Source organism: Sander lucioperca, chromosome 1 (genome assembly GCF_008315115.2).
Source record: "Sander lucioperca isolate FBNREF2018 chromosome 1, SLUC_FBN_1.2, whole genome shotgun sequence".
Classification (NCBI taxonomy): domain Eukaryota; kingdom Metazoa; phylum Chordata; class Actinopteri; order Perciformes; family Percidae; genus Sander; species Sander lucioperca.
The window spans coordinates 38,181,629-38,206,108 of NC_050173.1; the positions used below are offsets into that span (position 1 = coordinate 38,181,629).

The 24,480-nt window shown below is 41.0% G+C and overlaps 3 protein-coding genes across 8 annotated transcripts; 2 read left to right on the plus strand and 1 right to left on the minus strand.

Annotated features, from left to right (window-relative positions):
* The first annotated feature begins 1,310 nt into the window (after window positions 1-1,310).
* Window positions 1,311-7,083, plus strand: LOC116064247 (heterogeneous nuclear ribonucleoprotein H). 4 transcript variants are annotated; one of them, XM_031319303.2, is made up of 11 exons: window positions 1,311-1,427; window positions 2,564-2,659; window positions 2,736-2,891; window positions 2,979-3,122; window positions 4,037-4,175; window positions 4,899-5,080; window positions 5,249-5,361; window positions 5,499-5,634; window positions 5,726-5,809; window positions 6,000-6,092; window positions 6,292-7,083. In XM_031319303.2, the coding sequence occupies exons 2-11, from the start codon at window positions 2,578-2,580 to the stop codon at window positions 6,390-6,392; spliced, it is 1,230 nt and encodes a 409-aa protein (XP_031175163.1). In that variant the 5' UTR covers window positions 1,311-1,427; window positions 2,564-2,577; the 3' UTR covers window positions 6,393-7,083. The 4 variants fall into 4 exon arrangements, with proteins under 4 accessions (XP_031175163.1, XP_031175161.1, XP_031175160.1 ...); XM_031319301.2 differs by having other exon boundaries at window positions 1,318-1,427; window positions 6,288-7,083; XM_031319300.2 differs by having other exon boundaries at window positions 1,318-1,427; window positions 4,899-5,077.
* rufy1 (RUN and FYVE domain containing 1) lies at window positions 6,893-15,467 on the minus strand. Its single transcript, XM_031319299.2, has 17 exons — window positions 15,112-15,467; window positions 14,636-14,815; window positions 14,405-14,522; window positions 14,208-14,309; window positions 13,935-14,058; window positions 13,760-13,821; window positions 13,456-13,591; window positions 12,052-12,153; window positions 11,846-11,962; window positions 10,470-10,637; window positions 10,283-10,380; window positions 10,077-10,196; window positions 8,727-8,856; window positions 8,283-8,377; window positions 8,151-8,199; window positions 7,970-8,047; window positions 6,893-7,879 (listed from the first exon to the last, which is right to left on the minus strand). Exons 1-17 carry the CDS (start codon window positions 15,440-15,442, stop codon window positions 7,736-7,738), a joined length of 2,154 nt encoding a protein of 717 aa, XP_031175159.2. The 5' UTR covers window positions 15,443-15,467; the 3' UTR covers window positions 6,893-7,735.
* Window positions 15,468-17,543: 2,076 nt separating this feature from the next.
* Window positions 17,544-21,127, plus strand: hbegfa (heparin-binding EGF-like growth factor a). 3 transcript variants are annotated; one of them, XR_004897981.1, is made up of 7 exons: window positions 17,544-17,808; window positions 18,606-18,839; window positions 18,937-19,135; window positions 19,236-19,391; window positions 19,524-19,606; window positions 19,729-19,885; window positions 19,962-21,127. XR_004897981.1 is itself a non-coding variant. In XM_031319304.2 (6 exons), the coding sequence occupies exons 1-5, from the start codon at window positions 17,721-17,723 to the stop codon at window positions 19,594-19,596; spliced, it is 750 nt and encodes a 249-aa protein (XP_031175164.1). In that variant the 5' UTR covers window positions 17,544-17,720; the 3' UTR covers window positions 19,597-19,610; window positions 19,731-19,892. The 3 variants fall into 3 exon arrangements, 2 of the variants coding, with proteins under 2 accessions (XP_031175164.1, XP_031175165.1); XM_031319304.2 differs by lacking the exon at window positions 19,962-21,127 and having other exon boundaries at window positions 19,524-19,610; window positions 19,731-19,892; XM_031319305.2 differs by lacking the exons at window positions 19,524-19,606; window positions 19,962-21,127 and having other exon boundaries at window positions 19,731-19,901.
* The last annotated feature ends 3,353 nt before the right edge of the window (window positions 21,128-24,480 follow it).

Here is a 24,480-nt window from a genome sequence, read left to right on the forward strand (position 1 = left end):
GTCATCTGAAATTGCTTTACAAAGAAAACGGGACAGTCATTCTCATAGACTTGCGGCATGCCATCGGGATGAAATGAATGATTAGTACTCTAAATGTTACTGTATGAAGCTGGTGCCCGAGCTCACCTAATGGGAGGAGCTAGACAGAGCTGCAGGAAGAGGTCACATACTTCAAATTCTGGCGTTTTTTTGTTTTGATTTTTAAAGTAAATTGAAGTAGGCTACATAATTCCTCTCTTCAAATATTTACTTTAAGTAAACATTTGAATGCAGGACTTGTAGCCTATTTTGCGGTATTAATAGTTACTTACCTTTTACTTCAGGAAAAAATGAGTACTACCAGTGTCAATTATACCAGTGGTGGAAGAAGTAGGCTATTCAGATCCTTTACTTTAACAAAAGTACTAATACCACACAAAAGTCCTGCATTGAAAATGTTACTTAAGTAAAATTATGTAAGTATCATCAGGAAAATGTACTTTAAGTATTAAAAGTAAAAGTACTCAATGCAGAAAAATCCCATTTTAGAAACTGGAGACAATCAAAACAATTCTCTCAATCAACTAAGTGTTTAATCGTCTAAATATTTCAGCTGTATATGCCTATATATTGTTGGGTAGTTTAATCTACAATAAAACATTGTTTTTTATAAACTTCAATTGTTTTGTGAGCAAAAATCTTAATTTGTAAGTAACTAAAGCTGTCAGATTAATGTAGTGGAGTAAAAAGTACAACATTTCCCTCTGAAATGTAGTGGATTAGAAGTGGAAAGTGGCATGAAAAGAAAAGACATAAGTAAAGTACAAGTACCTCAAATTTGTAGTTAAGTACAGTACTTGAGTAAATGTACTTAGTTACAGTCCACCACTGGTCAATACCAACATTCCCAGTTAGAGAAAGGGTGAAAAGTAAAATAAGACGCTGTTTTCTAGTCTCGCCTGAATTTTGTCATTTTAGTCAAACTGATTTCACATAAAGATTTTATCTGATATATCTTATCATTATCCTACTGTAACATCCTCACTTCACATCAAGATAAACTGTCCTGCTACAGACCATAGACTGTTAATATTACAGTCAATGCTACAGACGTGAAGTAGCCTAATCACAGACCTTTGCCTCATTCATGGACACATGGCAGTGTATTATTGGAATTTGATACAATTCAAAACACAGCAAGATACTACTATTGGTAACAATAGTATTTAAATTGTTTGATTATGATGAATAACGTGATTGTGTTTCAATTTGAAACAGAGGGTTCTCTCACATCCCGGAATGCTGCGTGGAGGAAGGTCTGGCAACGTGAGAGTATGTAGTCCCTGAAAGGGGGATAGTTGGGGAGGTCTGGCAACCCAGCGCAAGGTTTCAGCTGCATCACGCAGAACTGGTCATACAAACTCGTGTTGTATCTACGCTTGTATCAGGTAAATTGATTAATGCGACTATTGTTTAATGTGCCTTATTTAAACGCAATGCTAACTTTTCATACTGTAACAGCATAACATAGCTACCGGTGTGTGAATCAGATTATAATATAATACCGTTATTCAGCGAATGCTAGCGTCAGAGCTAGCTAGCTAGCTAGGTAAGTGTTAACGCTGATAACATGGCGCCGGGTGAGAGGGCCGCTTTGTTCCTGTGTCTGGGTGCGGTAGTAAGCGTGCTGAGGGATAGCTACGCATCCTGTCGAAAACGAATGCGGTCCCAATTTATTTACTCATTATGTGGCTTCTGCGAACTCTTAACGTACAACATAGCTATATTCAAACGCTTCAACGCCAGAAATGTTATGGGATGAAAGCAACTTAGCTGCACATAGTTGTGTCGCTAACGTGAGCTAGGAACGACTCCGGTTCGCGCTTTTTATAAAGTGGTCGGTTTTTCGCGAGGGAGAGTTGGGAATAAGGCAATTGTGACAACTGCTTGCGATTTGTGTTTTTAGACAGCAACTTTCTTTGTAGCAGGTAAAAGCCACGAAATCCAAGTTTTTTTGTTTTAACGTTAGTATACATGCTACCGTTTAGCACAATCAAACGGCCTCAAGATGGCGCTGCCAACTAATTTACATTCTTCTATGCAACTCACTTCAAGACGACTGTAGAAGTTGAAGATGTTGAACCTTTTTACCCTGTAAAAGGTAAACTGCGAATAAAACGGCGTCTGAAAGATTTTTTAGTTTCAGTGTAGAGAGAAAACCCACTATTTTAGTCCAATAAAGTAATACCTTAGCCTATTTCACCAATATAGTAACTTCGTAACGTTACATGCAACATACCAGTAAATTCCTCGGATGTAGGGACCCATGTGAAGCAGGACACTGAGAAAAGTGCTGACATGGAACAAAGATGCACTTAAATTCAGAAAATAAACATTACATGAGGAAAATCGGCATATAAACTTGCTTTATATCGTGATAAATAATACCATGACAGAAGATTGTATCCATACCGCCCACCTGTACTGGCACCAGTGACCTCTGGTTTTAAGGCATTATCTATATAGTACTATGTGCTAATCTCGCATACTTAGGATAATATTGATTTTTTTTTTTTTTTTGCAGGGATCGTGACAGTCATGGCTGATGAGGGATACGTAGTACGCATCAGGGGTCTCCCTTGGTCCTGCTCAGTGGATGAAGTACAGAGGTTTTTCTCAGGTAGGTATTTATATATTACAATGTTTAAGAATGTATAGCAATCAGAAGTGATTTGATAATATAACATCATATGCAGATTGCAAAGTCATCAGCAATGGAGGTGGCATCCACTTCACCTACACAAGAGAGGGTCGTCCCAGCGGAGAGGCATTTGTCGAGTTGGAGACCGAGGAAGACCTGAAGATTGCTGTGAAGAAGGACAGAGAAACTATGGGTCACAGATATGTAGAGGGTGTGTACAACCGCTTACAACTCCTTTTTTGTGAATTGTCTCGACTTCATGCTGCGATAGCTGATTGTTCTATGTCCTGTGATGCAGTTTTTAAATCCAACAATGTGGAGATGGACTGGGTCATGAAGCACACAGGTCCAAACTGTCCAGAAACAGCAGGAGACGGGCTCGTCCGGCTCCGAGGCCTTCCTTTTGGCTGCAGCAAGGAGGAGATCGTCCAGTTTTTCTCAGGTAAGAAAAAGCCTTGCTCAGTGTTTAATTGTTAACTTGCCTCAATGTAAGTCGGTGATACGTATTTTATTTATTTATTTATTTTATCTTCCTTTTCTTGTTTCTCCTATGGACACTTACCAATTCTTCATCTGATTTTACAAAGATGCCAATATGCCATTGGAAAATGTTTATAACCTACTAAAATTCCTCTTTTTGGATTTGTTATCGGTGAGGAAATGACGCCAGAAAAGGAAGCTAGTTAGAATTTTTAAAAGGAGGAATTATTTGAAGACTTTATGTTTAGCTCAAGGGCAGGACTCTGTTAATGCAAGCACCCTTTCCCATCTTTGCCTGTCATATCCATCTGAAGCCCATTTTCATCACTTTTTTTCCTCTTTGATTGTTCTGATTGTAAAACGGTGTAGTGAAATGTTTAAGTTGTCTGTGCCTACTGGTAATTAACTGATGGGTCTCACTCATCACTGATTAAGAGTCCCTTACCCCAGTATCATTGTTTCCTTTCCCCCCCATTTACTCACACCCTTGTCTTTTAAATACATTTTTGTTATATTCAGTAGATAGATAGATAGCAAGTCTTACATTAGTTTCTAATGAGCAAACAGTAATTTTAACTCATGTCACCCACCTGGATCTTTTTCTCTCTTCATCAACACACCAATACTAGCCCGATGTACCGCACAGTGCCCTTTTCCATATTCTTCCTCTGTCCTCTCATTTCTATTTTATCCCCAAAATACAGTAAACATAAGTTGTTTAAATGGCCAGTCATTGATTAAAAACTGACCTGGTATGTGTGATGATGTATAGAGTTTTCCATAAGTTTTCTCTCTCTCTTTAGAGAAAGTTCTCTCTGTGATTGGGCATGTGATTTAATATGTCCCCTGCTGGGGTTATCTGTCCTTGGGTTGAAGGGTTGGAAATCGTGCCAAATGGGATAACATTGCCGGTGGACATCCAGGGGAGGAGTACGGGGGAGGCCTTCGTGCAGTTTGCTTCACAGGATATAGCTGAAAAGGCTCTAAAGAAACACAAGGAAAGAATAGGGCACAGGTGGGGATGGTTGGTTGGTTGGCTGGATAAGTTGCTTTTCTTATGGTGTGCACCCTCAACATGTGAACCAAATGCAAAACGGACACAACATTAACCTTGGCTAATTTAAGCATATATGTAATGTTTACCACAAATGCATACACAAGTTGCCATGCTAGATTCAAATACGCCACACATTCACTATGTTCAATGGGAAGATTAATGCTTGGGCACCATTCACAAGTATGACATGAATCGTGAATTAGAGTACATGCTTAATTTTGAGAACAAATGGTGTCTCAGCACTAAACATCAGTCATGGTTGTTGATAAATGGTAAGGAGTCTCCCTGGTGGTAAAATCAGAGGGCCACTGTACACATGGATCTGGAGCCCACTGTCACAGGTAATGCTTAGAGTGAGTTGCAGAAGGGCTGGAGCCCTCTCTGTCCCTCTAAAACCAGTACAATGGCTGTCATGGCAAGGACACAGGACGCTCTATTGAATCAGAGATAGTGTGTAAAAGTTAATAAGGCCCTTCTCAATTTGGACAGCTTAATTTTTGCAACTCAGTTAATATGTTGTTCTTTTTCTCTAAACAACTAGCACTAAGCACTCAAAGATATTACTACCTATGGACTACACCATGACAGCATCTGCATAGCCCAGTTTCTTTATTGTTGAGCAAATGCAGCCTTGCCCGGTCCATTCTCCATGCCCTCATTGTGGTATCTCTATGCTCTTAGGTACATTGAGATCTTCAAGAGTAGCCGCGCTGAGGTGCGGACACATTACGAACCCCAGCGAAAGCCCATGGGCATGCAGAGACCCGGCCCCTATGACCGGCCCTCTGGTGGCCGCGGCTACAACATGATGGGCCGAGGGGGATCCTATGACAGAATGCGTCGCGGAGGTTACGGAGGAGGAGGTGGGTGTCGAGCGGACTGAAGCTCTTTAACCTGTGCAATTGTTTCAGATAATCGCCCACCCTATGTCCCTTCATGCTGACACTGTGCGATACAATGAAATGGATAATCTGATTTAGGACGTAAAGTCCTCACAAGACCTCGTGTTAATCTCGATTCCATGTATTCAGGTGTATCAGATGGACGGTATGGCGATGGCGGCTCTTCCTTCCAGAGCACAACAGGCCACTGTGTCCACATGAGGGGCCTGCCGTACAGAGCCTCAGAGACAGACATCTACAATGTAAGTCAGAAGAGCGACTGCAAATGATCTGCAAAACGACTGGATTGCTGACATTTTCTTTACTCGGTGCATATTGCTGATGTTAAGGCTGCACTTTTACACAAATGTGTTAATTTGTCGTCGTTTATATGTCTTAGTTCTTCTCGCCATTGAATCCAGTGCGGGTCCATATTGAGATCGGCCCAGATGGCAGGGTAACCGGGGAGGCAGATGTAGAGTTTGCAACACACGAGGATGCTGTGGCAGCCATGTCCAAAGACAAAGCTAACATGCGTAAGTTTTAAAATAAGTGACTTTACCACGCGCCCCCCTGCGTATATGTAGATGTTCTTAATGATGTTCACGGTTTCTCTCTCCCGCTCAGAGCACCGCTACGTGGAGCTGTTCTTGAACTCAACAGCAGGCGGCAGTAACGGAGCGTATAGCAGCCAGATGATGGGTGGCATGGGTGAGTTTCAGTAATGGGAGGTCGCGAGACTAGTGGCGTTGTCGTTTGGATAAAAAAAATAAAAATGTTTGTGGCCTTGATCTTTGGGCAAGCAATGGCTTCACAAATTCAGCACCACAGTACATCATCTAGGGAATAATTATGATTTGTAATGTCCCACTGAACCCGATGTGATCTGTCCTCCCTACAGGGAACCAGTCGTCTTACAGCGGTGGCCAGCTGAGCTCAGGCTACTCTGGTGGATACAGCAGCCAGGGCAATATGGGCGGCTACAGTGACTACAGTGAGTGTCTTCTACATCCACCCTAAAGTACAACCTGCTCTCAACAAACCAATTTGTGGCACTAAAGTATTAGAGAAGCCTTTGTACAAAACTCTGGCATGATTTGTTTTTGCTTGAAGGACAGAAATGCAGTGTTTCTTTGTACGACTCCTTGAGGAACTCCTCGGTCCTATTGTGTGTATTCTCCGTCTCTTGTTAGGTAACCAGGGCGGAATGGGAAGCAGTTACTACGGCGGTGGCGGCGGCGGAGGAGGAAGCAGAGGCTCTATGAATGGACTGGGCGGGGGATGGGGAATGTAGATTTTTCTTTCTTAATTTGATGTTTTTTGTTTGTTTTTTTTTTTAAACTCAGCATTTTGCTGGCAGGACTGGAAACGCAAGTCTCACCTAGTAAACATAGGGTAGGGTCAGGTGAGGTTAAAAAATATTGAGGGGGTAGGGTTTGTATTTTTTTTAAGTATGTATATGATCTTCAGAGAGAAGTAAGATCATCTGGTGTCAGAAATGCTGTTTATCTTCCCCATTCCTCACAGATTTGACACATAACCGAAACAATGCTTTAAATTTTCATTACCAGAAAGTGTGCCGTTTTTGTGTTATTTGTTCTTCAAAACCTGGCTGTTCCCCAAGGTTTACTCATCCTGTACTGGTGGCATTTAACATTAGTTTCAATGTGTGAGTGCATGAACAAAGAAGTCAGAAAGTATCTGGTATCTTCTGATGTTTATAACTGTTTCACCGTCTACATAGTGTTTAGTCTTTTTTTATTTCGAGTCAAAATGTTTGAATGAATTTAGGACTTCACATGATCAGAGCATGTTTTGTTTTCTTAAAGTGTGACTGACTGTTAGTTCTTTTTGTTGTGGATGAGGGCTATGTCAAGGGCAAGTGAATTTAAAATCTGCTGACATGAAGGTTTCTACTGCTTCAAATGCTATTTGTATTTCCTGTGCACAAAGTGAATAAACTAGTCTGGAATATCTAATTGAAACAAGCATTGCAAAAAAAGGAGGCTTTATTCATTTATCAAATATCTTGGATAAAAAAAACTTTTAGTAACCATTCCCAAATCAATTAGGAAGATGGCTTCGTAGCAGTGGACACAAAACCCTGTTGTAATAATACATTCTAAAATAGTTATGTCAACATTCTGCAGTCATTTACACAATTTTATATGTATCCATCAGTGGGGGCCATAGCTGGAAAAAACAAAGTTGTGTAAATGCATGACGAGTTTGAATATTATGAAATACCTCTGGTTCATTATCAGAATCCCAAATGATCTTCAGTAACCAACAATATCCCTGATGGGACCTCAACATAATCCACATCCACGGGTTGAATTAGAAAAACCACGCACATTAAAATCAGTTTATCAAGTAGCAAATTGTCAAACTGAGTTATTCCAGACCAAAGAAACACATTCATCACATAAATGATCCGAAACTGTCAACCTCTAAGCAAAGACTTCACAAACTATTAGCTCATCCCATCGGTGTTAAAAGGTGGCCCCCTTATTTAATACAAATGAACTAATGTTCCTGAATTTCAGGTAGCAGTGGATCACATTTCCCTAAGATTCGACGACATTGTAGTTGAAAATCATAAGTATGTGCAGTGTTATGAAGCCAGTAGGTATGTTGTCAGGAACCTGTGGACGAGCTTCTCTGCAGCAGGAGGGCGTGGCACACGTCGCAGACCCGCACCGGCCGAGGGTAAGACGGTAAGGCCAGCTCGTTACTGGAACAAGTGTTGCAGTAGATGTCTCCACAGTTTCTACAGTGGTGCTGCAACACACAACACATGGACACCTCATTAACATATTGCTGTGAGATGATTTTGACAAGTACAAATAAAATGCAATGAAAAAAGAATACCTTTCTGCGTGCGATGGAGAACTCTTTCTCGCATTGCTTGCACTGAGTGGCCTCATCATCTTTCAGCCAGGCGTGGCCCTAATGGGAGCAATGTATGCACAATATATGGTTGTCACTGGTTTTTTTTCTTCTACATTTTTATAGCTTTAATTGTACAAGTACACCACTCTTTACATTTTACCTTTAGAGCTTTGTTGACCTCCTTGAAGTCCTCCATCTTAAGTTTAGACCTTTGACAAAGACAAAACAAAAACCTCATGACATGGTACACATTTAGAAAAAATAAATAGATAAATAAATGAGAGGTACCGACTGGCTGAGATGCAGTCCCATCTCCTGCAGAGCCTGTTCCTGCTGCTCACATGTCTGCTGCAGCTGCTGCTTCTCGTGCTTCAAATCCTGCAGCTCCTGCACCATCAATTCACAGGAAACAAGCACCATAACATCACACACTGCAGCATTATTATTCAGTATTTGCTCACACCACTTTAAGATGGTATTATATTATTATTTATAGAATCAAAATGATACTGACAGCCATGACAAAAAGGCACATGTATACATTTTGTAAAGTGATAATTTTGTCTGGAAGTATATGTTCTTAATTTATGCAAATCAAAGGGCACTGCACATAATGATGAAGTTGTCTGCATAGAGAATTCAGAAACTACTTATAAACTCTAGCTCTCCATCATTTTGGAAGAATTCGCTTCCAGAGAGGTGTGTGTGTGTGTGTGTGTGTGAGAGAGACACTGACCGTGTGCAGGCCCTGGAGTTGTTGCAGCTGTGTGCGGAGCTCAGTGCTGTTGTCCTGTTCCCGCTGGAGAGCTTTTTGGAGGCTTTGCCTCTGTTCCCTCTCAGTGCGCAGCTCATTCTCCAAACCCAGCCTGAGAACAGAGAATAGACGCGGTGACTCTTAAGCCAATTAAAGCCTGTATGTGTGCAGGACTAAAACAGAGCTGCTTTGGACTGGGACAACTTGAAATAAACTCCCACTTAATACCTGCAAAACAGTGTTGGTGTAAGATTGATTCAAGTTATAAACTAATCTAATGTCAGATTGAAATTAAGGTACTGGCCTTTTCCACATTCAAATACTGACAGTGAATTAGTACTGGATCCATTTTAATACGGATTTATAATCTAAACACAACTGTGTGTGTGTGTGTGTGTGTATATATATATATATATATATATATATATATATATATGTGTGTATGTATGTATATATATGTATAGTTTTAGTGTAAATATTTCAACTGTGTCACACTTTGCAGTTATTGTTGGAACTCAGGATGTGAAGGAGCCATACAGTAAGTATGTCCTGTGACATACCACTGAATAGGAAACCTTATTCTACAGTTAAGATGGGACGGAAAGTTACTCACTTTTGGAGATGATTTTAAAGTTTGAACGGCCTTTTAATGAATCCAAATGTGAGCTCAGGTGCTTCCAAGAAGAGCTCCTCAGACTAGTGTTAACTCATGTTAGACAAATTAGTACAATGTTTTAAATCTCAGCTTTTATTTCACGTGCGGTACATATTTATAGTCAGGTTATCCTTCTGTTAGTCTCGCATTGCCAGACCTTCCTCCACAGCGCTGCAGAGGAGGGTGTGGCTAGTCCACACAGCACTTCGGAATGGGAGAAAAACGTGCTCTGGTTTATTGGCATTTCTTTAAACCAATCATAATCGTCCATTGGGCGGCACTAAGCGCCGGACGGCGCCACGATGCCGCTGCAAAATGGCCTCAGGAAGGAACTTGTTTGGGTGGAACGTGTACGTTCAAAAGTTGTTTTAGTCGTGCAACAGAAAACTCAGATTGGACAGAAAGTCTAGCTAGCTGTCTGGATTTACCCTGCAGAGATCTGAGGAGCAGTTAACCATAGTCCTCAGAAATCGACAGAAGTTTAAAATGCCAACACAAAGAAAGTGGAAGGTGACGGACATCCGGCTGAAATGAGGGACATCTGGCGGAGTTTCCAGCGGCACCCGAACAATCCCGGAAATGAAATTGCCGATATAGACTATCCTTCTGTATAATGCTTTCTGTTTTGTAACTTGTGCTTTATCCATTTTACTGTATCCAAATGTGTGTGTCTTAACCTTAGTGTATCCAGGTCCGTAAGTTGTTTCTGCAAAGCGTCCACCTTTCCTTCCAGCTCCACCCTCATATCTTTGTCTGACTGGTCACTTTGTCTGCTCTCGCGCTCCGAGTTCTGTAGCCTGTGACGCACAAATGACCAAGAAGTATAATATTTATTTAAAAAAAGAAATATAATTTTAGAAACAGAAACACGCACACTACATACCTCTGCTCCAGTCCAATCATTTCTTTCTCCATTTCATCCATCTTCTGCTCAAGCTGCGCGGCCTCCGCCTGCTTTTTTTCTGCCTCTCGTTCCGAGTCCTTAAGAGCCACACGGGTTGCATTAATGTGCGTTCTCACTGAGTGGCCATGCGAGACGAAAGAAAACGTGGATTCATGTGTGTCTCTACCTGAGCTTTGTGGAACATCTGCAGGTTAAGAGTCTTGACTTGGTCGAGCTGGAGCCGCAGGGCTGCCAGTGTGTCCTGTTTCTCGTGTGTGTCCTTCTCCAGCAGCTTCATGGCCACCTCCATCTCCTGCTTCAGGCCCACCTGGAGCTCCAACTCATGCTCCAGCTCCTGACATCGTGCATTGCAAACATACAACAGGCATGAGTCAAATTCAGTTCTAGAGTCTAATCGGTACAAAACACACCAGTTTTGCTAAAGTTTCTGTTAACCCTTGTGTTGTCTTCGGGTCAAATTTGACCCGCTCTCAAAATGTCTATCTCAGAAATACACTACCGGTCAAAAGTTTGGGGTCACTTAGAAATTTCCATTCCACTCCATTATAGACAGAATACCAGCTGAGATCAGTTGCATTTTTTTTAGTTTTAGTTTTTCAGTTTTTTTACCCAGGGCAGCAGTTTTCAGATTACATTATGTGCTTACATAATTGCAAAAGGGTTCTCCAATGCTCAGTTAGCCTTTTAAAATGATATCAGATTAGTAAACAGAATGTGCCTTTGGAACATTGGATGAATGGTTGCTGATAATGGGCAATGTAGATATTGTATTAAAGATCAGCCACTTCTTTCTACAACAGTAGAGAACCCTTTTGCAATTATGTAAGCACATGATGTAATCTGAAAACTGCTGCCCTGATTAAAAAAAAACAATGCAACTGATCTCAGTTGGTATTCTGTCTGTAATGGAGTGGAATGGGAATTTCTAAGTGACCCCAAACTTTTGACCGGTAGTGTATGGGTTTCTTTTTAACTACCTAATTTAATTATCCAAAAATAACATCCCATACAACGCGCTTCGCGAGTACAAAGAAAGATTGGATCTCTACTTTCATCGAATTTTGGGTGTTTTGTTACATTTTTTAGCATTTGAAAAAAAATGTGAAATGTTTCGGAACAGTATTCTCGCTGAACGTTGACCCTTCTGTGATTATCCTTCCTTTGATATTAGTCTAAATAATTCTTAATTTCTGCTTCTTTAACTCAAGAATTAGGTATAGTTTCGTATAAATGTTTTTAATTAACCATGAATTCCAAAAATAAGTGTAAAACTATAGTGGTAGTAAGTTGGTGTTAGTGGTGTTTATACATGGTAGTGAAAAGAAACGCTAAACGTCAAAAAAAGGCGCCAAAAGTGTTGAAAAAAAAGAGACCAAAACATCAGAAAAAGTGATAGATTTTCCAGAAGACAACACAAGGGTTAACAAGAGGCCATATGGCTCATCAACGTTCACACTGCTGGCGTCTGTCTAACTATGGACTGACAATAGAGTATGAAGTTGAATGCATGAAATATTCTAGTGCTATAGCTTGATACCTGACCTGGCGAATGTGCTTTTCCTCTTTATACTGCTTCCAAACTACATTGTACATCTCATCCAGGCCCTGTCGAGTCTGTTTGTATGTCTCCAGCTCCACCTGGCTGTCCTGAAGGGCTGCCTGGAAAAAACAAAACACATTATACAGTTTAGGGCATTTGTTGAGAGTAGAAGTGGTTTAGTTGCAGTTACTTGTAGATGCTTTCTGACCTCTTCCTTCTTCTGGCTGGACTGCAGGATCGTCTCATTCTCCTTTCTTAGCTGTTCCTGTTCTTCTCGCAGAGAGTTGATTCTGTCTGTTGCTGCCGTCAGCTGAGGAAAAGAAAACACACTTATCAGCCAGGTGAAAAGCTAATACACACAGATGCTATGTTGTCATAAGAGAGGAATGCCTATACTTTAGAGCAGAGGTGCCCAAATTCTTTCATATGAAGGGCCAAAATGTATCTGGCTGGAAGGCCAAGGGCCAAAAATAAATGTTGATTACTGTAATTCTTCATAGATAAAACTTACGTATGTAAGTAAATAGGGAAGTTTAACAGCACTGTGCTTTACATTGTCGTAAAACTCAGATTAAGTACTTTTTAGCTGCATAAAATGTTGGTGTCATAGTCATCACGGTTAGGAATTTACAGCACTTTCAAAATAAGAGGAGAATAAGCATAAGCATGGCACGGGCCCCAAATTGGGCGGTCTTCCTTTTGAGAGATGACTGGAGCAGTAACAAATGTGTCACACCCACCAAGTATGAGCACAATCACACAACCAAAGCCTGTCTACGGAAAGCCATTTCACTCCCTATTTAGCCCCATTGTACCGAATTTGGTTGCACTTCCACCAGAGTTCCACTGGGGGTGATCGCAAGCGAGTGCAAAATGAATGGGACTCTATGGAGCTAGGCGGCTAAATTTGTCTCTTTCGCCTGATTGTCGTTGAGAAATCTCTGATTTGATTGTAGTTTTTGCAAGTTCAACATGGATTATAGGTCGAAAGTTGAATGAACGAATACTTATGTCCTTTCGATTTCTTACAGGTTGAGTTGCTGTTGCCCATAACACGCTAGCATTCTGCTAATGAATACTGATTGGTCAGTGAAGGACAGATTACGACCGGAGATCCCGCTTGACGGCATCCAAAGAATGTTGAAGTGAATATTTCGGCGTGGTCTTTAAAACATTAGCAAACCTCTTTCTAGCACGTGTATTGACAGGGAGAGCCTAACCTGTTAGCTGTTGTCGACGCCTCGAAAGAACAAAGGAAGCGACTCAGAGCTTGCCGTAAAGCAGAATCTCTGGCCGTACTGATATTTTAAAAGGCTTTCTAGAACAAAAAAGCCACTTTAAAAAAATCTAACACCCAGCCGTGTGTATTTTCTTAGCCTCCCCTTTCGGATGCAACATTCAAATTACTAGACAAAAAATGATATCCTGAGAAAAGTGGATTTTGAGGGGTATAGCTCCATAGAGTCCCATTCATTCTGCACTCGCCTGTGAGCTATATGGAACTCTGGTGGAACTGCAACCAGTTCAGAAGCCGGAAGTATCGAGAGAGTGGAACTTCTTCCCTTATTAGAAATTCTTTAACACAACAGGTTACACACAGTGTATGTCTGACCTCCTCTACAAGTTTGCTGTTGGTCTTCTCTATAGAGTCCATCTTAGCCTGAAGGTCAGTCACGGTGCCACTTAGGTGACGATTTAACTCCTCAATGTAGTGCTTCTGATCCAATATGGCCGTCATCTTTGCATCACTAAGAGAGAAAGAATACAACTGTGCATTAGGTCTGCTTGGGATTAAAATGATCATTATCATGCCAAGGGTAGAGTTCAAACTAAAATAAGAACATATATCAGTTCCAAACATGATAAAAAAAGCAGGGGATGTGAGATGCTCAGTCCATCTGAAAGCAGACACTCACTCTTTCGGAGTCTCACTGTTGGCAGGGTCTTTCAGATAAAGGGAAAAGTCAATGACTCCCACCTGGATAGGAAAGAAAAACTGATCACTGTGTATCCTAAAGGATTTGTTTCTCGAAGAGAACATGAGGTGTGACAGCTGGGATGTGTAGGCCTACAAAACCTGTCGGCACTCACCTGAGAATCAAGATCCTCCCCTTTAATACAGAGGTTAGCGTCAATTACGTTGAGGCCCACCAGCAGTCCGCCAATCACTGCCCCTTCCTCCTCCATCATCAATGCTCCAGAGTCATAAAACTCACTAGGAGACAGTCATGGAGGGCATCGAAGGAGGGGTATGGAGAGAAAAAGAATACATTGGAAGTGTAGAAAATGACACGTGAATATGTTAATATTCTACTATACAATACTGGCTATATTAAGCCTATATAACTAATCCTGGTTACTAACCTCAGGAGGTCTTTGCGGTCCAGTAAAGCTTTCATATAATCAGCTACTGTCTTCTGCATGAGCGCTAAATGCAGCCATGCCCTTGCTCTCCCCAAGCCAGTCCTGAAAAGAGAATAAACGTACAATTTAACAACCCAAAGAGTTTATAGTATGTCTTACACTGTAGGTGTGTTGGAAAATTGTTTGCAATAGCATACTTAATGCCGGGCAGGTCTCTGGCACTTGTGGCAATGTTAACAGACTCTGGACACAACTTCTCAATCAGTTCCAAAGGTCCCCATATGGACTTGTTCTGACCAATGAAGGATTTCTTGGCTGAAAAAAATAAATAAATTAAAAGTCATTTTTGCATGTTTTGTCATTGACATGGATTTGGATCTAAATAAAACTAATTCTGTTCAAAAGGTCAGCCTCGTGGACTGTCTCACCTTTCAGCCCATGTTTGAGGCAATGCTCCAGGACGACAAAGAACTGCTGCAGGGGAGGGTAGTCCGAGTCCAGCGTCCGGCCCAGACTCAAGGAGGACTGAATTAATACTTTGATGCTCAGCTTCATCATGCTGAGGAGGTTAGATCTTTCTATTGCCATGGGGTCTTTGGGGGAGAGAACTGTAAAGAATAAAAGGCACAGAAAAAGCATTGAACTTTTTATGAGATCAGTCTTGGAGGAGATGGCATGCAAGATTGTGTCCTTAATATGCAGAATAAACAATGTAGTGTCATGCAGCGTGATCTCGTGCACGGTCACTATTTTGCTCTTGAATTAATGTGTGTCCAGACAGTTGACAATTAGCTTCCAAGAGGAAGTATTGAGACGGACTTTATGGCTGCAATGTTTTACAACTTAACTAGCGTTAGGTCAGATTGAGTGTCAAAGGTTTATAATAGTCACACCCTGACGTTACCTGGAAGCTTTTTTGAAGTGTTGTTGAAATCATTTTCGGACTCCCTCTCCGTCGGGGAGCTCACAGCGGATCCTTGTGAGGGATTTCTCGGGGCAGCAGCGTAGCTCACCCCGCTGCTAATAGTTTCCGTGGCCTTCCGAGCCAGAGACAGAATAGGAGCCGACCAGCTGCTCTCTGCCGCCGCCGGAGCCGGCTTCTCTGTCCGCTCCTGCCTGTCGCTGCCGCCGGACTCGCAGTCGGGCGCGGTTTCCGAAACTTCGGGCTCATCTAGCTGTTGTTTTGCTTCGCCATCCTCAACAGCTGTGTTTACCTCCCCTGCCTCGTCGGCCATGTTTGTCCCCCCCCTCCCCTCTCCCCGAGAATTCACGTGACCAGACCAAAGCCAACGGAACACGCGCGCTGTGGGAAAACGTTATTCTTTTTCTTTGGAGTTATTGGCGGTTAGGAAGTCAGTTTACAGGTGCACTACCGCTACCTACTGGACTGGAGCGTGTGGCGCAGAAGACAAGGAAAAATCCTCTCCTGCTAATCTAATCTTGAGGCCTTGACCCACTCAAGCGAGCACTAAAGGCCTGAAGACATTAAGACACGTCACTGTAGGAAAAGTACAGTGTAAATAATACAAGTAGCCTACCTGAATATATATATATATATATATATATATATATATATATATATATATATATATATATATATATATATATGTATATTATGAATACCATATTCACAAAGTGGTGGTCAATATAACTTTCCACCCATCTCCATCCAGGTATCAGCTCAGTTTCTCCTGTTGGCCTCAGTGTGAAGTGCAGACTGTTGATCACATTCATTTTGGTCAGTGCTGCAGTGTACCAAAATCTGAACTAGAAAAAAAAGACTAGGCTACAAAAAGTAGATTCACGTACTTTATGTTTTATATTGTTTTATGTGATGTGTGATGTTGTATATTAAAGAACATCAGTATATTGTGTATTATATATAATTTAATGGCAGTATTTCAGTGATGCTTCATACTAGTGTGATCTGTCTAAATAGTCTGATTATTGGATCTGAATAATATGGTCACTGTTAGATTTACTTATGTCATGTCTGGTGTTATTTTGCTTATCTTACTCCCAACTTTCCAAATCGGACACTAGCAACATTTCATTAAGACTTTGTTATGAAAACAAAGTTCTCTAAATAATGCATAGCCTAATTATTCTTAATCTCAGGGCTTCCTCTTGACAAGATAATTCAATATAATGGGCAAACCGATTAGTGACTTCTGGCCCCTCCTTTTACAACTCCAAACAAGTCCCATTGCAGTCTTCTCCAGTAAATTAAGAGCAGGTGTGGTGTATAGTCCCCATTTTCACCAGGTGGTGGCGCAGACAAGCTGTGCGTTATTTTTGCCTTTTGAACCTCTAACAAGGTGCATTTATTATTTATATGCCTAAATAAATTCACCATTCTCCTTTAGACCTTGCAGTTGTTATTATTTTTTCCGTATTATTGGTAGGGTTAGCCCACCATTTTTCAACATCACTCTAATTATTGTATTTGTGTGAGGGCAAATTTGCACTCTTACACTTATGTGTGTCTAGACACTGGGCACATCTGGATTCAACAACACTGAGTCCCTAGAGCCATATGGTAGACTGCAATTGTGAGTAAATGGATAGAAAAAAAGTGATTCAAATAATTATTAATTAAAAGTAAAATAGTAAAAGATAAACACAAATAAAAAGGCACACAATTTGGGAACTATTTGCATATTTATTATAGGCCTATTTGTTTTGATAGTCTGTCTGTCTATCTATCTATCTATCTATCTATCTATCTATCTATCTATCTATCTATCTATCTATCTATCCAACAAATACAAAGGGAAACTAGAAATACTTGCAAAACTCTTTAAAAAAATCAGAATCCTAATTGGAGTAAATACGGCAACATACACTGTGGCTGATAGAAACCAGAGTCAGTGCTTTAAAAGACAAAAGCACTTCAGTTAGGCCTAGGTTAAAGCTTTAAGATGGGAATAACACATATTAACCTATATCATTGCTAAAATAACTAATGAATTGTCAACAACTTCCACGGAAACACTACAGGGTGTAGCCTACATTACTGTAATAGTAGGCCAAATCACATATAGCCCACTTAAATAGTAATAGTCTACCTTATAGTAATGCCTACCACTGTGACCATCAGAGTCATTTTCATTTGAATGTAAAGTGTCCCTAGCCTATGTATAGGCCTACTGCAGTTGGCTATTCCACACCAAAGTGATGAATGATGATGATTAATGAATGCAGTGGTAATATATTTGTAATAACACTTTGTACAGTGTATGTCTGTATCATCTCCTATCTTCAAACAGTAGTAGGCTACCTCTGCACTGAGCAGCCTGTAGGCGTGGTGAGAAGAGGCCATAAATACCGCGGAGACTCTGTCCGGACGCTCCTTCACTCCGCTCCTCTCACTGGAACATCAGGGACGCACTAATGCTCTAAAGTAACGCAAAAAGGTTACAAACACACCGAGAAAAAAACAAAACAAAACAAAAAAGCGAAAAGGAAGGAATATTTAGAACCGAAAACAACTGGAAGGAATACAACTTGTAGATGATCATATTTCCCACCCGAAAAATCACTGGACGTTTTGACATCATGAGGATTTTCAGTGCTGTGCTCTTACTCGTTCACGCCTTGGGTGAGTTTTAATGTGCGCTCATGTAAGATAACAATTTCTTCCTCTGTTGAGTAACATGATTATGCTTGACGTTAGCTTTCTGTGTCTACCTGTGCGACACCGTCTCTTCTTGACCAGCCTATCGGCGTAAACCTCTCCAGCATGGCCGCATGTAACATGTCTTGTAAACTTCATAACCTTTAAGGCAACGGTTTTCATGATGCCAGGCTATTCGGGAGCTAATGGGGTCATCTCTCTATTTTAGAGCATGCTTTATGTAACTAGATACATTTATTTTTAACTCATATTCTTGCCTGACATTAGCTAACTGTCTGTCCATGCATTTCGTGTGTGTGTATGAGACACAGAGAGTATATGCCAACTTCTATTTGCCCTCCCCACTACATTTCCCTTTCAAGCCCAACAAATCTAAACTGCCCCTCTAAGGGAGGGCCTGCCTTTCTAGTTCAAGCCCAACTTTTGGCCAGCTTCCACTCTGCCTAAGTGCTACTGAGCAAGGCAGTGAATACCTACAAACCCTTAAGGACCATGCTCTGCATCTGAGCGTGTGCATTTCTCAACAGGGATCAGCATGATTGCACTGAAAGCCAAACATTCTGCTTGGAACTTCCCTGTACATGCAGAACTTGTTTCAACTTGCCCTCAGAGGTCCTCCCACCTTGGCACACTAACCTGTGTGCACTGATCGTCCCTCAGAGGAAGAGTTTCTGAGGTGTTTTGGGGTCTATTCTATGAAAAACTGTTTCAAACCAAACTTACATGCAGTTTTAACATTTCACTCTTATTCTCTCCTCCAGTGGTGTCCAGAACGGCCAGTGGTGCTGCAGTTGACAGGTATGAGAGCGACAGACAGCGGCACACAACTGTTATCAACTTGGACACGACCAAAGACAGGAGGGTGGAGGAGGAGAGCAGAAGCGTGAGTGCTACAACAGCGGAGAATGGTCAGGATGGCGAGGAGTACGGAGATTATTATTATGAAGACGAGTACGAAGGCGGCATGTCGGGAGACTATGGGGAACTGCCGCGAAGTAAGGGAGTTTGTCATTTTCATAAAGTTTCTCACCACTGTTTTACTTGCTAGAGAGAATAAAATGTAATCGTTTTGTTGTTCTGTTTTTGGTTCAGTTGCCATGGTAAGCAAACCCAACGACCCGTCTGCCATCCTGGAGACTGAAAGCACTGAAGGAAAGAGAAGGAGAGCAAAGGGAAGAAAGAGGGGGAAAGGCAAGGGAATGAAGAGGGATCCTTGCCTGAAGAAGTATAAAGATTTCTGCATTCACGGCACCTGCCAGTACCTGAGGGGCCTCCATGCCCCATCCTGTGTGTAAGTATCAGCTCTGCATCTATCCGCACACCACCTCCATCGCTCGGGATCCACCAAATTATTAACCTCTCAACCCATTCCCTCTCTGTCCGGTCTGCAGGTGCCATCCGAGTTACTCTGGGGAGAGGTGTCAGTTTTTCACATTGCCCTTGGAGAAGCCTCAGGAGGGCTACAACCGCACCACAGCTCTGGCCGTGGTGGCGGTGGTGCTGTCGTCCGTCTGCCTCACCATCATAGCCCTTTTATTGTTGCTTAGGTAAGCGAAACACACACGAAATTCACTCACAAACACACACTGCACACACACGAGAGAGTTAGCCGATACTTGTCATAGATAGACACAGAAAATAGTCTGAACAAGCTCCTTTTTTTCTTTTGTTTATTACAGGTTTCACAAGCGGGGAGCGTATGATGTAGAGAATGAAGAGAAGGTCAAATTAGGGTTAGCGTCCAACCACTGAAGAGACAAAGAGAGGTGAGTAGTGAGGAACATGGTTACAAACAAACACGCTGACAAACGTCTTCATTTTTGTTGAAATGAAACAAATGAAACAAGGTTTTGCTCATTTGCCTCTCCCTCTTTTCTTCATCTTAGGCAAAGATGTGGAAATTCTACCTCAAAATAGAAAAAGAGAAGTGAAGCGCGAATGGAGGTCCTAGAGGGAAACGATCGTACATGAAGAAGGGAACAGAGGTTGTCGTCTGCCTCGACCCTCTGCCAGATGTTCAGATGTAAAAATGGGCAGGTGAATATATATATGTATATGTATATATACATATATATATATATATATATATATATATATATATATATATATATATATATATATATATTCCTGAAGGCCTCAGAAGAAAGTGGGCTCACCTGAAACTGGAATACTAACGGCCCAGAGGATGGACTGGAGATGTGACGAACACGAGGGAACGAGAAGAAGGAGAAGGAGAAGGAGAAGGAGAAGAAGGAACATGTCTAGACTCTGTGCTGCTTCTTGACTGTGTGAAAAGAGGTCGTTTCAGACTGAACTGAACAAGTTTTTTAACAAAAGCATTTTGTATTTTCCTGCACAAGTCCATCTTTTTTTGTTTTTTTGTGTACAGTAAACGGTATATTTATAATTTTAATTTATTTATTTAAGCTAACTGTATTTATAGAGACTTTAACCACCTTCAGCCATTTTTAAAATAATGATGTTACAGTTGTTTTTATATTTCTTATTGGAACGATATTTATTTATGAAACAGAAAAGCAAACGATGCAGAAGCTCCTTGAGATATTTAGCATTTCATGGAAAGAGATATGATGCATAACTGTCTGATTTCTGGCTTTAAGTTTGGCACTCAGTAGATGATCAATAGCACTGTGATTAAAAAAAATTGATCGTTGAATAGACAGGATCGGGGTTTTTTTTTTTTAATTCAGGTTAGTTTCATTGAGAGCAATGCTTTTCAGAAACGCCCTGCTCACACTCACACAGTTACACACATTCACACCTGAAGGCTGCAACCAGTTGGATCTGTCAGCCAATCAGCAGCTCCTCTGTAGAAGTTGAGGGTTCAGGGCCGTGCTTAAAGGCACACCAGTGGTAGTAATGGGGCAGGGGCTGCTCTTCCAGCTACATTAAACATGCAGTAGGCTTAGTGTTCTGTCTCAATGTTATAAGATCAGATCAATGCCTGTCATTAACGATGCATTGCACTTGCTATGTATTGAGTAAAGGTAACATAAAAACTTCACTTAGCAACTGCAATGTAAAGAAATCTTTAAAAGGGAGTCGAATATCAAATGCACTGTAGCAAGAATTTGGTATGAATATGTTGTCTTACCATCATTAGAGGAGAAACTCTGTCAGATCTATGTTAAGCTGTCAAGCAAAAACAAAATGTGAATTCAAGTGTTCCACCCTTTCAAATCCTGTCCTGCAGTTTTGAAGTGATTTTTATTTATGTGATTTTTTTTTTTTCCAGAACAAATTAAAAAAAAAGACTATCAGATTTTTCGACTTGTGTAGTTTTTACTTCATTTGCATCAAACCACTATGCTCTTAGCATTAATAGGAGTTTCAGATGTTGTACTGGCAGATCAGTTAGTAATTAAGTAAGGTCAAGTTTTATTTTTGCTCTTTGGTTCACTTCCTGAGTCGGACCACGCATTAATGTGATATTTTTGAGTGGCCGGTCTGGATAATGATAACACCAGAGCGTTCTTTTGGACATTCAGGAGCTGTAATTATAGTAAACATAATATTTAGATTTCCCCTGTCTCTGACTTTTTAACCAAAGCGCCTGTATCCTGGCCATTAGTGCTATTAAGTTCAGTGCTCAAAAGGCAAATATTTTTCTTCAGTGCTGTGTAGATGAGTCAGAAAGCCTTTTACTATGTTTTTAAATCTGGTTATATGGGTAGGCCGGGCAAAGTGGATATCAATGTTTAATCACAATTTTCTTTCCCCAATTATACTGTTAAACAAATGATTGCCATTGGAATGAATATGTTTCCCAGAGGCCTTTCTCTTTGGACCAAATGTAAAAGAAGACATTATCAGTTTCACGTGTTGACAACAGCATCATCAGTCTCACTGACAGATCAATCATAACGAGTGCGGTCAGGACTCACTTACCGTTGTGTGTACGTACTGAGCCACAGGGAACAGATGTGCGGCGTACAGGCAGCGGAACACCTGTTCAGCCACAACACATGATGCCACAGCGCCGCACACAATTACTCACACAGCCAACAGAAGTCATGTTCAAAGACACACCACCAAGTATAACATCTGAGACCTACAACCAGCCCTGAATGCTACAGAGTTCAGAGAGACCAGCAGGATGCAACAATGCAGTCATGTATGCCGCACGCAGGTTTAATTGGGGTAAGAAAAGACCCAGCTGGACTCAAAGGCAGGCTAAGACCCAGCCAAACGTTAGTCACCCCTTGAAGTCACCTCCTACGCGGATGTTGTTACACCGACACTGCGTGTGTAGGTCTGTGTGGGTTGCAGGGGTTAATGGAACCATTACAAGCAAAAATCCACAGCAAAACAGCAGTGTTTACATGTTTGCTATGGTATCGTTTTCAACCCTGTTTGTGGCTTAGATTCCCATACTTTCTATATATAGTAAATAAACAAGATACTGTCAGACTCATATGTTCACACTGGGGAATGGTAGTTAAAGACAGATGTTCAGCTGAACCATAAGGGTGTGGTACCTGATGTAGGACTTAGCACTCCTCATATTTTGAGCAACTAAAAAAACAGCAGTTTAGCATTTAACTTTCTCATACATAAGCGCTCAGTTTTCATTTTTAGTAGATGAACTTACTTCTTGGCAGATATGTTCAATTCAATTCAAAATACTTTATTTGTCTACCAGTGTGAGGCAAGCAATTCATTCCCATTGATAAAAACAATATTATAGTGGAGGCCTATATTGTAGATATTAACATATTGCCGCTGTCCAATGAAAACTATGTATCTCCAAATTTGATGATTTTTATTATTATTATTTTTTTTTAGGTAAACTGAAAGATTGAGATCCCTTTATTGTTTGAGAAAAATCTCATTCTTCTTTAAAGAGTTGCATCACACTCCTATAACATTGTATGACTCACAATGGACAGGTTAAAAAAAAAGTAGTAGTTTTTGAGAGAAAAATTTGAATTTGATGTGGAAAAACGTTCAGAAACCCTTTCGCTGATCTGAAAAATACTGGTTGTCACAAAGCTGAAAACAGACCTGTTTTTATTTACTCATAAAAAATTGATATTTTGGAGATTTTTGGAGATTTTTTAGCGGACAGCAACAATATGCTGACGACAATGGTTTCTCAATTAAACGTGGCTAAGTTTCCATTCTGTATTTGTCACTGGATTTCATACATGGTACCTATGTATATGAGTATATTTGCAAAAGCACACGCATGTGTATGTGTTTTTGTATGTGTGACGGGGGCTAGTCATTTACAGTAGTGGAGCCACCTAATCCCGGCCTCTCAATGTCAAGTAGCAGAGCACACAGAAATAGTGCCGTGCAGTCATGCTCACATAGCTGCTATTCCCGGGCCTGATGGCCACCAAAGAGCCGGAATGCTGAGAGAGAAGGGAGTTTGCTGCGTTCTGTTTCTCAGTGGACTGGTGGACCACAGCCAGGAAATAATGTCCAGCATGGTTGCCCATCATCATCAGGCATCAGCGCTGCACCACTCCTGAATTTTCCTTGTAGGGTCACAGTAACGGCTCTGCTGTCGCTTGTCCTCGCCTTCTGAATGTTCTTGAATGTTCCTAGAGAGACTCCAAAGAGGATATTTCCACAGCTCAGGAGGCATTTCCTTGCAGGTTGGCCAAAACTCACTGGAAGTGGCACATCTCATTGTGTGCCACATTCTGTGGGAATTGCCGGTGTACCAAGATTGCTATTGTTATTGTGATTCCTTTTTGGCAGCAGTTGTTAACATCAAGGTGTGCTTGCCTCAACTCCTTTTACTGTTGGTGCATTGTCTGAAACATAAAAGACTTTTATTTTTTCAACTAATTTTGTGATACACATTATAATTATTAACAATAAACGAGTGATCATGTTTTAAAGATATAACTTTTGGGAAATTAAGTGTACATTATGTATGTTGGAGATTGTTTGCCTCATGCCAACCACCAATGTAAAGCCGTTACAGTTGAATCAGCTGCTTTGCTGATTACAGATTCTGTATCAGTGCAGCTTATGGGTGAACTGATAATGTTGCATAGTTGCAGCCGCCTAATATTTCTCTCTAAAGCTTTTATGAAAAGATCCATTAGCAAAGTAAACCACTCTGTTGTCCTGATACATTGCCAAATACACTTGAGTAATCAGATGCTACAGTGGTTGTATTGGATTGAATTAGTATGAGGAGGGTGAGTTTGTTGTGAAAGGTGCTTCCTGCCCTGCTGAGGGCCAACAATGGGTAGTTTCCACACTGATATGGAAGTGCGCACGCCAACAGTTGGAAATATAATTATTTTCTGACTGGATATATATATCATCAACAGGAACACATTATTACCTGAAATTAATGAGTGTGTGTATGAGTGTCAGAATCTGCTTTAGATGTTAAAGTACACAATTTGTTATTCTGGCAAAATCAAATGCGTTTGCATGATGCTCATGTAAAATCGAAATGAAGGGCCGACACAGCCTCAATGTGCCACTCAGGCCTGATTGATGAAGTGATAACAGCAACATATTTATTGCTGCGTGACAAAAAGAGGCTGCAATGCCATCAGTGTGTTGTACAGTACAGTCTGTGTTGTCCCGTTTACACGGTGAGGACAGCCAAAGAGGAGGAGGGCGACGAGGATGACAGGAATGAAA

Coding starts and splice junctions, on each gene's coding strand:
- rufy1 (XM_031319299.2), bottom strand. CDS start 15,442: ATGGCCGACGAGGCAGGGGAGGTAAACACAGCTGTTGAGGATGGCGAA. Junction 14,523..14,635: donor CCTCAAACATGGGCTGAAAG/GTGAGACAGTCC, acceptor TATTTTTTTCAG/CCAAGAAATCCTTCATTGGT. Junction 7,880..7,969: donor TCTCCATCGCACGCAGAAAG/GTATTCTTTTTT, acceptor TGTGTGTTGCAG/CACCACTGTAGAAACTGTGG.
- hbegfa (XM_031319304.2), top strand. CDS start 17,721: ATGATCATATTTCCCACCCGAAAAATCACTGGACGTTTTGACATCATG. Junction 17,809..18,605: donor CTTACTCGTTCACGCCTTGG/GTGAGTTTTAAT, acceptor TCTCTCCTCCAG/TGGTGTCCAGAACGGCCAGT. Junction 19,136..19,235: donor CTCCATGCCCCATCCTGTGT/GTAAGTATCAGC, acceptor TCCGGTCTGCAG/GTGCCATCCGAGTTACTCTG.
- LOC116064247 (XM_031319303.2), top strand. CDS start 2,578: ATGGCTGATGAGGGATACGTAGTACGCATCAGGGGTCTCCCTTGGTCC. Junction 5,635..5,725: donor CAAAGACAAAGCTAACATGC/GTAAGTTTTAAA, acceptor TCTCCCGCTCAG/AGCACCGCTACGTGGAGCTG. Junction 5,810..5,999: donor CCAGATGATGGGTGGCATGG/GTGAGTTTCAGT, acceptor TCCTCCCTACAG/GGAACCAGTCGTCTTACAGC.